The 13527-nt window shown below is 38.7% G+C and overlaps 1 protein-coding gene across 7 annotated transcripts in view; it reads left to right on the top strand.

Annotated features, from left to right (window-relative positions):
- Nucleotides 1-13527, top strand: part of LOC136850611 (GDP-D-glucose phosphorylase 1-like) — a 243843-nt gene that overhangs the window by 47974 nt on the left and 182342 nt on the right. For all 7 annotated transcript variants that reach the window (XR_010856667.1, XM_067124295.1, XM_067124294.1 and 4 more), the window contains exon 6: nt 707-805. Coding sequence is in view for 3 of the 7 variants with exons in the window: in XM_067124301.1 (XP_066980402.1) it covers nt 707-805 (99 nt within the window). In the remaining 4 variants the exon portion in view is untranslated. The remainder of the gene's footprint in view (nt 1-706; nt 806-13527) is intronic.

The following is a 13527-nucleotide window of genomic DNA, read 5'->3' as shown; positions in this document are numbered from 1 at the left end:
TCATTAGTTCCAATTTCCTGAAATTCAAAATTCAAATAGCAGGTCAGCTTCCCTGAAATAGCCAGTTAGAGTCATATGGTGATTGGTTTTGAATACCAAAACAAATCAGATTTTTAAAAAACAAAATGTTTATTATGGTAGAAAACTTCAGCTTTATAAGGTACTGTTATTTGCACTACTTACAACCCTGCAGAGCTTGCTGAATGGTGAATAGTCATACAAAACTTGATATGACCATTTTCTGCTGATAGAGGGACTTGCGAGTCTGGGTTTGCAAATGGCAAACTGGATTTTTATTCATTTTGGAGTGTGTCTGTAAAGGCTGTCATAAAGTGGTGTTTGTATAACAAAAATTAATTTTGTATTTAAAAATGTATATTTAGCATGTATTAAACAGATATTCAGTAGATATTTAATTAGTGATAATGAATACTGTAGTAAAATTATGAAAATGATAGTCACTGTTGGAAAAGTAAATACGTGTTATATATGTATGATCTGTAATCAACTTTAAAATCTTGACTATAATTACACATTCATAATTATAATTTCACTTCCACCTCTGTTAAAAGAACTAAGAATAAAGTACATACAATTAAATTGGTATCAGGTGCAACATAATCTCACAAAGTTTTATGCTGTATACTGGAAGACTTGATTGCATTCTGCTCCTTCAGGTTTAATTATGCAATTCTTTATCTTTCAGGAGCTCTGCCAGTCTGTCTATGACAAAAATAGGCCAGCAAAATGTGATTCAGTAGACACTTGTGAATCAGAAGATTTTGATGACATTGAAAAGCTGAAGGTACTCCATTAAATTGTTATTAAATAGACTCAAAACATCAAATATGTTGTGTATTGCTCCTAGTTAAACATATTTTTTTAAGAACAAAGTTTATTTTATCAATACAAATCCATTGCTTTACACTAACCATATTGTGCCAAGACAGTCCTTCAGACTGCTCAGAAGAAAATCCTTCCAGTTCCACCTGGCTGAGTATTTGTTTGGGTTCCACTTCACCTCAGATGGAAGACTTGAGTCACTGTTTGCTTCTTGTGGACCAGCTACAATGAAAATGTTCAAGAGGGAATCACTTCCTCACTTATAAAAAAAAAAATTAGTTTCAGTTAAGCAACTTGCCAAGTGGTTACACAGCTAATGTTTCTAACTCGTGCAGCAACTTTTTAAAAAATTTGCGGTAGCACTTCTTATTTTTTGTGTAGATGACAGACCCCACCCACTATCGGGGAATATGGGAAACAACCTGGCAGGTAAGCTCAGTTTGTTTCTGCTGGCTTTGGTACACACATCGGTGCCATTTACAGCAACTTTTTTTATTATTCTTTTGGTTGTCTTTGCGGACTTTGGTGAAGTACAGTTACTTTGTTTTGATTGCACAGCAGGCTATTGATAGTTTATTATCACATTTTGAGTAGTTCTCTAGTTTTTTCTGAATTATGTCAGATTCTAGCAGTTCGAGTATTTGCTGTTGCAGCGAAGGCTGTAAGACTAGGCTCACAAAAGCTCATTATGATCCTCATTCAGTCTGCAGTAAATGTAGGGGGCAAGAATGCAGCATTGAGAAAATTTGTAATGAATGTTCCTCATGGGACAGTAAAAATAGAAGATTCTGAGTCTCACTTAGACAAATTAGAGAGAGATGGGAAGGGGAAAGTAGCTTTTAGAGCCAAGAGACATTCTCATAGCGTAGAAGCTACACCTAAGCCTAGTTTACAAGTTAGTCCTATTGCTCTCCCTACTATGGCTATTCCTACTGTTTCTCTTATTCCTTGCCCTCCCACTATTCAACCTCCTACTCCCATGCCTGGCTCCCTTGCTTCCAACCCTAATGCCATCGCCAGTCTCAAATCCAGGTTTGATAAGAAAATTAACCTTGTAGTAAGTACATTGGGAGAGTTAGGAGAGTCACTTAAGACGATAATGGATACAGTGTTCTCGGATAAAGTGACAAGTGAGATTGCAGTGCCAGTGGAGGAGGTGGCTATCTGTCCCACCAGTTCAAAAAGACCAAGGTCCCTGTCCTGCTCTCCTAAACCTGGGAGAAGACATATCAAGAGTCCAAAGGAGGCCAGTGGGGTTTGCCCATGGGTAGTCACCCCCTCAGCTGCTCCTGTTGCACAGTCCTAGGGGTTGGCGGATAGCCATTGGACCTGGGATCAGCAAAGCCTACATATAAATGTGAGAGAACTGAAAGCAGTTTAGCTAGGCCTTCAGAGTTTTTCACCTGTGGTCTGCAACAAGACAGTAGTGGTACATGCGAACAATACCACGGCCTTAGCATATATCTGCAAACAAGGCAGCACCCACTCCTTTTCTCTCTGCCAGGCAGCAAGAAAACTACTCTTGTGGGCAGAACAAAATCGAGTGACTCTGGTCACCCGATTTATCCAGGGGAAGTTGAATGTGTTGGCGGATGAGCTGAGCCGCCTGAAGCAGGTCCTCCCAACCAAGTGGTTCCTAGATCCCCTGGTTCATCTAGAGCTTTGGAGACTGTAGGGCAGGCCATTGATAGACCTGTTTGCCACCTACAAGAACCATTGACTTCCTCTATTTTCCTCTCCAGCCCCAGATCCTGTTGCATGGGCATATAAGTCCAACCTGGACTTATATGCCTTCCCATCTTTCAGCATGATCAGGGAGGTGTTAAACAAGTTTCAGACACACCACAATGCAACTATGACCCTCATAGCCCTGTTTGGCCCCTGAGGGAGTGGTTTCCAGATCTTCTTTGGCTGGTGGTAGATTATCCAAGACTCCTTCCCCAAAAACCATCTTTACTCAGAAAACCCCACTTCAGAGGGTGTCTGCTCTTGCTCTAACAGCCTTCAGACTGTATGTAAGCTTGTCAGAGTGAAAGGTTTTTCAAGGAAAGCTGCAGAGGGTATTGCATGATGCAGCCGAAAATCTTCTAGCCTCATCTACCAGGCCAAGTGGCCAGCCTTCTGTCAGTGGTGCCATGATCACAATGTCTCACCTTCTGAGACCTCTGTGACACAGATTGCAGATTTCCTCCTTTACCTGAGGAACTCTAGGAATTTGTCTTCCTCCACCATTAAAGGGTATCAGGCTATGCTCAGCTCAGTATTGAAACCTAGAGGCATGGATCTTTCGTCAAACTCAGATTTTAACGACCTGCTAAAGTCGTTCAACAGAGGAAGGACAATTTGGTCTCCTGGAATCTGGATGTGGTCCTGAAATGGCTGACTGGTCCAGCTTTTGAACCCCTTCATTCTACTTCCCTTAGGAATCTCACGCACAAGACATTCTTCCTCTCTGCATCAGCCACAGCTAAACTTACTAGTGAGATTCAAGCCATTGATAAAAGGGTAGGTTTTCCCCAAGGAGATGCAGTTTGCTCCTTCACCTTAGGCTTTTTGGCCAAGAACAAGGACCTGTCCAAGCCCCGGTCTCATTCATTTACCATTAAGAATTTAATGGATGTTCTCAGTCATGAGGAAGAAGAGAGAGAACTTTGTCCAGTCAAAGCTGTTAGATAATATCTGAAAAGGTCAGAAAAGATCAGGGGTCCATCCAGTAACCTCTGGTGTTTGGTTAAGAACCCTTCTCATCCTCTCTCAAAGAATGCTTTGTCGTTCTTCCTGAGAGATTTGATTTCAGAGGCACATTCCCAGATCCAGGAGGAAGTTTTGCTAAATTTTAAGTGAAAGCTCATGATATCAGAGCAATGTCAACCTCTTTGGCTTTCAGGCATAATATGTTCTGACTTCCATTATGCAGTCGACCTAATGGAAGTGCAGGTCTATTTTCACCTCTCACTATTTGAAGGAAGTGGAAACAGTGTTTGATAATTGCAGTACCTTGGGACCGTTATCAGTGGCTGGCATGGTATTGGGTGAGGAATTATAGGAAGCACTCTTTTTCTCCTACTATCTCTTCGCCTTGGTGTAGGGTTGTCGAGTTTTGGGGAGCCTGGGGGTACAATGTACCTGGAGTATCCACCAGTGTTAGTGGGTAGTTTGTCGTGTTTTTTTATAAGTGTTTTCAGAGTACAGTAGGTGACAGCATTGTCTGGTTCTTTTTTTAATTTTGGTACTGCAGTAGCTCTCTTACCAGGTAAGGAAACAACAAGCATTACATTCAGTACTGGCAAATTTTCTATTTCAAAGTCATTACCATGCCTTAATGTTTTGGAGTAGAATATGTCAATGTATCCCACCTCCATTCAGTGTGGAATTCAGCTGTGTAATTACTTGGTAAGTTGCTTATATGAAAATGACATTTTCATAATACAGTAAATAAAGTTTCATATACAGTATACTGTACTTACCAAGTAATTATAGAATCAAAACCCGCCCTCCTCCCCTCTTATGGACGTAAGGGCATAAACAAATTTAGCTTACCTGCCAGGTTGTTTCCTGTGTTCCCCGATAGTGGGCAGGGCTTGTCACCTACACAAAACATAAGAAGCGCTACCATGAATTTTTTCAAAGTTGCCACACGAGTCACAAACATTAGCTGTATAATTACTTGGTAAGTATATATGAAACTTTTATGAAAATGTCATTTTCTATTGAAGAAAGTGAGTTTCGTTTTAAAAATTTTAATTTTTCAGTCATAAACCCACTCCTGTAGAGTTATTCAGGCTTTTTGCCACCCCGCAGGCTAATTTGAGGCAAAACCTATGAAACCACGAGAACTCCAGGAGTAAAATCTGAATGGCATCCAGATGTTCTGAAGCTGACTAGGGCCTTGTTTGTAGAATTGTGAGTCATATTTTCTTGGCTGGTAAGACAAGGATGCAGGACTAGCTCAGTCATTTAGGCATAGAAGCTAGTACAGGCACTCCCCTGTTGTCGGCAGTGGTTCTGTTCTGACAGTGTGACAATAACCAAAAATCGGCAATTTTCAGCACTTTTCCAGCGATTTTCGGTTATTGGTGCCTCTGTTAGGTATGTATCAGCGCAATATCCAATTGTTGGCGCCGATAAGCGGAAATTGGCGATTTTCGTTGCTTAACAAGCACCGTAAAACTGGAATTAATAACCGAGCCCACCGGTAACCGGGGACTGCCTGTACAGTACACCAGATTATGGCACTCAGAAGAAAAGAGATAGGGACCATGTGTATGAGGAAGATGAATCTGTTACACTACCCTTCTCAAGGATTGTTAAATTTGGTCTGCTGTTTGTACATTTCAAGAGACATATGTTAGGTCTCATAAGTAAATCTGTACAAAATTTAAAGACCTTCAAGAGCAGTATGTAAAAGAGAATATATATGGTTTCATTTAAAAATACAGGCAGTCCCCGGTTATCGGCGCGGGTTCTGTTCTGATGGCGTGATGATAGCCGAAAATCTGCAATTTTCGGCACTTTTTCAGCTATTGGCACCGAAAATCTCCTATTTTTGGTTATCAGCACCTCTGTTAGATATGTATCAGTGCCAATACCCAATTATCAGCACCAATAAGTGGAAATTGGCGATTTTCAGCACCCAAAATTGCCGATTTTCGTCACTAGACAAGTGCCGTAAAACCAGATTGCCCACCAATATCCAGGGAATGCCTGTATTTGGTGGAGGATAATGTAACCCAAATTTCAGGATCTTCACATTCATTTTGCATGTTTGGTCCTTAGTAACACTGATGTCAGCCCCAACATAATGGGTCTCAGCCAGAAGAAGGATGTTGTGTTTATTGATAATTCCTTTGAAACCTAGCTTGTGTATAAAAACAAATGAGAATCATCCTTTTGAAGAAACTTGGTCCTCCCAAGATATTTCCTCACTACTCTGAATGAACACTGGTGAAGGTCTTCATCATTCCATACTTTGCTTTGGCCCCTCAGGTCTTCACCAGGACTTAAGTGCCCATGGCTTCTTGGGCTCTCTGTCTGGGTTTTCTTCACTGTCAGAATTTAGATGACTGGCTTGTCTTGGCATCTTCAAGGGATGAGTTGGGGTGATGAGTGTTCTCATAGTATTGTGTTGGTCCTTGGGGTTGTAGGCACCCTGGAGAAGTCACAACTTGTGCCCTCCATGGTGATGGTACCATCTAGGACTTCCTGCAGAATCAGTGGTCAGTGGCCAAGTCGTAGAAGGTTTGGATAGGTCATCTGGCGTCCCCGAAGAAACTGGCCTCTCTTAATCAATTCCAAAGCTGCTCTCTTCCACCTCAACTGGCATTTGGTTGGAAGGCAGCCACCATGTCACAGTATATCCAGGTTCCATTCACTGAGAGTGTCCTTCATGGTCTCCAGTAGTGGCAGGGTAACTGTGATCTACTGAAAGGAGTTCCTCTGGTTTGGCCAGACCCCAGCCTTTTGATATTTTTAGACACTTCAAATGAGGGCTGGTGCCCCCAACTGGTGACTTCAAACTAGGTGAGTATGGTCTCTCAAGGAACAACAATGGTACTTCTATTTGGAGTTACAAGCCTTCTTCCTAGGCCTCTAAGCATTCATGACTGCCTTGTTAGGTCGATGTGTGGGTCCATGTCCAACAGCACTTCTGTCATTGCTTCTTTGCTGAATCAGAGATGAACAAGGTCAGATTCCCTTTGTCCTCTGGCAGTCAAAGTACCCACTTGGGCAGAGATATATGATGTCACCATATTGCTGTTACTCATCCAGTGAGTTCAAAATGTGTTGATGAACAATTCCAGTGGGAGCTTTTTGTTTCATTTCTGCACATAGATGTCTATTTTGTCCCTTTGGAAGGTATTTGGGACACCGTTGCTGGAGCTGTTTGCCACAACATTAAGCATCAGACTACCCCTGTATTGTCCTTTGCAGTGGGATCCAGCAGCTTGGATGATGGATATGGTAATCCAGGTCTTGTATGGCCTTGAAATTTACTCCTTTTCCTTGTTTGGTCTTCTGCATTAGGTAACAGTGAAGTTTCAAGCATTAGCAAACTCTTGAATGATTCCCACTTCCCCTTTTTGGCCCAGCAGGAGTTCAGTCTACATGGAGACACCTGCAAGAGCAACCCCACTTGTACCACTTTCACATCCATCCAAAATCTTCATGTGGGGAGGTTAGCAGCATAGCCTCCCGGGGAGTGGCTTTTGAGAAGTCACTGTAGCAGTAGGTATCACTGCCTCTTGCTGATCCTCTACCACTTCCCTTTACCAGGAAGGTGGGAAAGGTTCCTTGCTTGGTTTAAAAAATGAGATTACTGTATTCCTACACTCAAAACCTCTATTCCAGTGCTAGGTGGTTTTTTCATTTATCTGGAGAATATTAAGGAACACACACACACACACACACACACACACACACACACACACTCTCTCTCTCTCTCTCTCTCTCTCTAGTCTCTCTCTCTCTCTCTCTCTCTCTCTCTCTCTTTCTTCTGTTAAAGGTTACTAATTAAATCAGACTTCTTTGATCGCTGCTCAGTTGAGCCCTCCTAGTTGGGGCTGATTACTGATGCTGGGCAGGCTGACTCACAAGACCTTATGAACTCATGATAGATGCCTTCTGACTTGACATAACCCATAAAGTAAGTGTTTTTACAGGGTTGGCTTCTTGTAAGCAATTCATTTAACGTCATGCCTTAGCCCGTAAAATCTATCTTTCTAGCCAGTGGTCTTCTGTTGAACTTTTCTTTGCTCCAGGATGTTGAGCAAAGATTCATCTTTCACAGAAACGTGGCTTATCCATGGACTCAGCTATTCCTTCCTTATATAGTCTTCAGATTAGGACAGACAGCCTCCTCTGTCTGGTGAGGGACATCAGCATCTGTTGTCAGCAAACCCAGGACTCTTCTTGCCTTGAAGTTAATCTGGAACTCCTTGCCATCCTTGAAGTGAGTTGACACTGTAGAATTTATCACTTGGTAATGATGTGGGCCATTCATCCTCTCTCTCATGACCCTCATTCCTCATGTGTCTGGCCCATATGAAGGCATGTTTCTTTTGAGTATCTACCTTCATATCTCATGTGATAGGTGTCTTTTCTTGGAATTCCATACTTCTAATTACAGTTCATTACTTCATGAAAATTCACAACCATTATAATAATAATGGGTGTAGAGCTTTTGCTCTACAACATTGACCCCAAACCAGACCCTCCAAAGAGTGGATAAAATTTTACCCTTACAGTCTTCTCCTTTCTTGAAGCTCATCTTCCTCCCTTCTAACTTGCAATTCAGGCTATTTAAGAAACCAGACACATTTTCATTCAAACCCATTAAATTAATCATAACTTAGTACCCTCCTCCCATCCCCTATACATTCATAGTTGAGGTTGGCACGAGAGTAACACCTTGTGAGAAGACAAGTGTGCATTCTGAGCATGCACAGTGAATCTTTTGTCTTTCAATATTTATCAAATTTTTGCAGAGCCATGCCTGGAATGAACCTATTTATGATAAATGAATTTGTATGACAAAATATTTCATTGTAAAAATTATAATTGGTTCCAAATTTAGACCTTTTTGGTAAATATATATATATATATATATATATATATATATATATATATATATATATATATATATATATATATATATATATATATATATACAGTCGCGCAAAAAAAAAAACGCTTACATTTGTAAACAAATCATAGCAATGATATAAAAAAAGGAAAATAAAAGGGAAAATTTTAGTTCACTTATATTTTTTCAATACTTAGACATTTCTCCATTATTTTTAAGTACAGCTTTTAACCTTCTTGGCATTGAATGTGCTAAATCTTTGAAATATTGTGCATCCATGTCTTCAAACCAAAACTTACGGATGGCATCCTTCAATTTGGGGAGGGACGTTTTCTCATCTGCTAGTGCCTTCAGTTTCCGTTTCATGTATGCCCAGCAATTTTCAATTGGGTTTAAATCTGGTGAATTGCCTGGCCAGTCCAATTTCTGAATATTAAATTCCTTAAGAAGGTTTGTGACCTTGAAATCGGTGGCAAGGTGCTCCATCTTGCATAAATACATGCATGCCCAAAAGTTCCTGTAAGGGACTAATTCATTTTCCAAGACATTTTCATAAATCTCTCCATTCATTGTCGTGCTCTCTGGGAGAAAATATAATCCCCACTACCCCATATCCGCTGAAACATCCCCATACCATCACATAAGCTGGATGTTTCACAGTCTTGACTGTGTATTTTGATGCATAGCAGATCCTTGGGGCCTCCTTACTTTCTTGCCAGCGCTATGAATAATGTGGAAGTTAGATTCATCGCTAAAAACTACCCTTTCCCAATCCTTTTCAGTCCACTTCAAATATTTTCTGCAAAAAGCCATCCTTTTTTTTTTTTTTTAGGCTTAGTGAGGAGTGGCTTCTTTGCTGCAACACGACATGGGAGACCAAGGTCTTTCTGCAATCGATGTTGCACGGTCCGTTCAGATACGTTCCTAAGCAGATCAGGGTTTGAGACTTTTCAATTTTGGCTGGCATTGATGGATGTTCCATAACAATCCTTTTTAAAATGTTATCCGTTCTTTTTGTAGTTTTTTCGTGGCCTCCCTGAGCCTTTCTTCCGCTTCAGTGATGAATCAAGGTCTCCTGTCTTGGAGCGGTTGCACCACAATGAGACGGTGCTTTTAGAGATTCCCAGCTCTCTTTGCAATAGCTGACATTGACTTGCCAGTTTTCCATAGGGTCACAATTTCTGCTTTCTTAACCAAGGATAAGGAAGTTTTAGCCATAATTCATTAGCTAGCGTTAAGAGCGCCAAATGTAGCGACGGCGTGAATGGGGCACGGCGCATACAATGACAACCGACCTTTGTGATAGCTTGAGTATCACTGAAGTGCATTAGAAACTCATGGTATAACAGCCAGACAATACAGGCTGCCAGACGAGCGATTTGGGGAAAATATATAAAAATTGAAAAATAATATTAGAGGAGTAATTGTACTTTTTGGTATATATCCAAATTTATATATATATATATATATATATATATATATATATAGATATATATATAGATATATATATAGATATATATATATATATGTATATATATATATATATATATATATATATATATATATATATATATATATATATATATATATATATATATATATATATATATATATATATATATATATATATATATATATATATATATATATATATATATATACACACACACCACAGACTAAGCCCAGATTCAAGACGGCAAAGATAAGTCCTTGAATATACTCACATAAATACACATACATAAGATTATATTTATTTTACTGAAGCTAACATGATGTGAATACTTCTGTTTGACATTTTCAAAACACTAAAGAATTGTAGTTTGAGATTCATTAGATACTTAAATTCTTTGGCAACAAATTTTCATATTTTGCTAATCAGTACTAATCAATTACAAAGAATTTCCCATTATTTGTATTTAGTGACCTGTATTAAATTTTATTTTATTTTATTTTATTGTAATTTTATTGTAATTAAGGGAGATGTTTAGATTTTTTTTTTGTTAAGTGATTTTTCAATTTACTCTAATTCAAGGGAAGTGTTTATGATTTTTTCTAATGATATTTTAAGACCTGGTTTGTCTTCAATTTTTTTTTTTTTTTAGATATTACTGCCATAACTTAATCTCAATTCAGCTATATTTAATGTTTAAGAATTTATTTACCATTAATGAGTAAATGCACAGAAAGAGATCGGCACGTAATAAAAAAGTAAGAACTCCTGTTCATACGAGAAGCCAAACAAAACAATTGAAAATGGCTACTCCTACTCCTTCAGCTCCATCAAACACAACCTCCATGGTTGCTGATAAATTACATGCAAGTGACCATATTATCAAATTTTTTAGAAGGAAAGGAGAACACGATGCTTGTAATCTAGAAACATGGATTGAGCAAGTAGAAACCCATTTGAATAACATGGCTGGAACAGACACAGATAAACTAAATGAAGCCAAAGCTTATCTAGATTTGTTGTCAGGAGATATAGGATGTTACATTCATTCTGGTGTCCATAGAAGAGTTAAGAATTGGGAAGAACTAAAGCAGTACCTGAGAAGAATACATTCCACAGTAGGCAAAACAGATCCTGTTATCAGCCTCACAAAGATAGTTCAAGGATGGAGGGTAGACAAAAGAAACTACCTGAGAATGAATCCTCAGTTATTTAGCCATTTCAAGGAATGGAGCCATTTGGTTGCAGACACTCCATGATCAACAACTTTAGGAGGTCAAAAGGTAATAACAATTGAAAACTGCCATAAGCTGTTTAGGTTAGCTTTGCTGTTGGGAAGCCTACCCTCAAAGGCTCTTGAAAAGATGACTCTTACTTGGGGTTTAGAAGACGATGTCATTGAAATTGAAAATGAAGTGAGGAAAATTTCAGGTAGAAATCCTGAGGGTAATGATCTATACAGACCTTTAGTTACTGTAGGACAAGAGAGAGGGGAACCAAGTCATCAGAATAGGAGATCTAGGACACCAGCTAGAAATCAGAATAGGAATCCAGGTGATACATATCAAAGAAGACCTTCCACAGTTACATGTTACTACTGCCAAAAGAGAGGGCATTACACAAGTGAATGTTATGGAACAGCTTATTGTCCTTACCATAAGAAAACATGACATAGTGCCAGAGATTGTAAGAATAGACCTAGACATAGATCATGGTCACCAGGTAGAGGTAGAAATCATAGTCAGTCTCCACAGATAAGAAGGCATAGAGATCAGAACAGCGACCAAGCTGAAAGCCTAGTTTTCCAGCCAGACCAAGAAATATCAGACGAATTGACAGTAAATTTTTTTATTATTGGTATCATGGGCATTCCTACTTAGTAGAAGAAAAGACTAGAGCATCAACCTTAAGCCAAACTAATTTATTAGCAAAGTTAATGTAAGAAATAAATATAGTTTCAAACCTGTATTCCCAGCTCATGTTGGTTTAGAAAAGCCTATTGCCATATTCTTTGACACTGGTAGTCCCAAGAATATAATGTCTGAAAAGGTATATCAGGCATGTTTTTCTCATTTAAGTTTAAACCCAGTAGTAGACTGCAAAATCACAGATGTTGAGGGAAACAGAATCGAACTAGTAGGGCAAATTTATTTACCTTTTAAGTTAGGAAGAATCCCACCTTTGGAAAAGGTTCTAGTACCAAGGGGAAGGAAGCATAGGAATTGTAGAATACCGCGATGTAAAATGATCAGAAGAAACACAGCTCAGAAAACCTCCTTGCTGAAAACTATCTTAAAAAAAGATAACACAAAAAAGGGATATCAAGTATATACAGTAACATGAATATACAACTAATCAGTAATAACCTAGAATCTAAACAGGAAACTTAACTGAAATTACACAGAGAATTAAGACTTAAACCAGGAGAAAGCATCTGGATAGATTGCACAGTAAATAAATTATATGAAGGAAAAGAAGTTCTAACCCTTATAGAAGGAGCACATGTAAATGGAACACATTATTCCTCCAGCCTACACGAAGTTAGACAAGGTAAAATAGTTTTACATGTTATAAATAACAGAGGAGGAAAAGTTAGACTATTACAAGGGACAGAGATAGGTTTAGCAGAAGTATATACTTTTGTATTCACGTAGTAGAGAAGGAAACAGCGGCAGCAATCAATAAAGAGAACACAAATTCAACTCATGAAACAGAGTTGAGAAAAGCAAAGATGTGGACTCACTTGAAAGACACTGAAGAAGACTTTGCTAAAGAGAAACTCATTGATTTACTGAGTGAATATAGTGATATAGTCGCCATAGAGGGAGACACCCTTGGCAATACAGGAGAGATAACCCATTGAATAGATATTCCACAGAATACTAAGCCAATTTATATACAGTACCTGCTTATAGAGTAGCACATTCCTAGAAAGAGATTATTGAAAGAGAAGTGCAACAGAAGAAGAAGCAAGGAATAATAGAACCATCAAAATCCCCATGGTCTTTCCCACTTTTGCTAGTTCCAAAGAAAGATAAAACATACCGAGTAGTAGTTGATTTTAGAGGGCTAAATAAGATAACTGAGAATGATCCTTATCCAATGCCATCCATGAGAGATCTTATCACAACCATTGGAGCCAAGAAATATTTCACCATATTAGATCTGTTGCAAGGATTTTTATAAATTCCTTTAGACGAAGAAAGTAAGCCTTTGACATCTTTTTCCACTATTAATGCCAGATACCAATATGTAAGAATGCCCTTTGGTCTAAAGTCAAACCCAGTAACATTTGTGAGATTAATAGATAAGATTTTAGGCAATTTATTAGGCAAGGATGTACATTGCTATACAGATGATTTGGCAATAGCAACAGATACAATTGAAGAACACGTAAAACTAGTGAGGGAAGTCTTAAAAAGATTGAGGAGAGCAAATCCAAAACTAAAGCTAAAAAAGTGCAATTTCCTTGGAAAGAAAATAGATTACACGGGACATACTTTAAGTGAAAGGGTATCGAAATAAATGACTTAAAGATTAAGTCAGTCAAAGAATATCCTACACCTAATTGTAAGAAAGACGTAAAATCATTCTTAGGTTTGGCAGGTTTTTACCGAAAGTTTATAAAAGATTTTGCTACCATAGCAGTGCC

The sequence above is a fragment of the Macrobrachium rosenbergii genome, chromosome 22, assembly GCF_040412425.1.
Source record: "Macrobrachium rosenbergii isolate ZJJX-2024 chromosome 22, ASM4041242v1, whole genome shotgun sequence".
In the NCBI taxonomy this organism is placed as follows: Eukaryota; Metazoa; Arthropoda; class Malacostraca; order Decapoda; family Palaemonidae; genus Macrobrachium; species Macrobrachium rosenbergii.
This window is presented reverse-complemented; position numbering and strand designations above follow the sequence as displayed.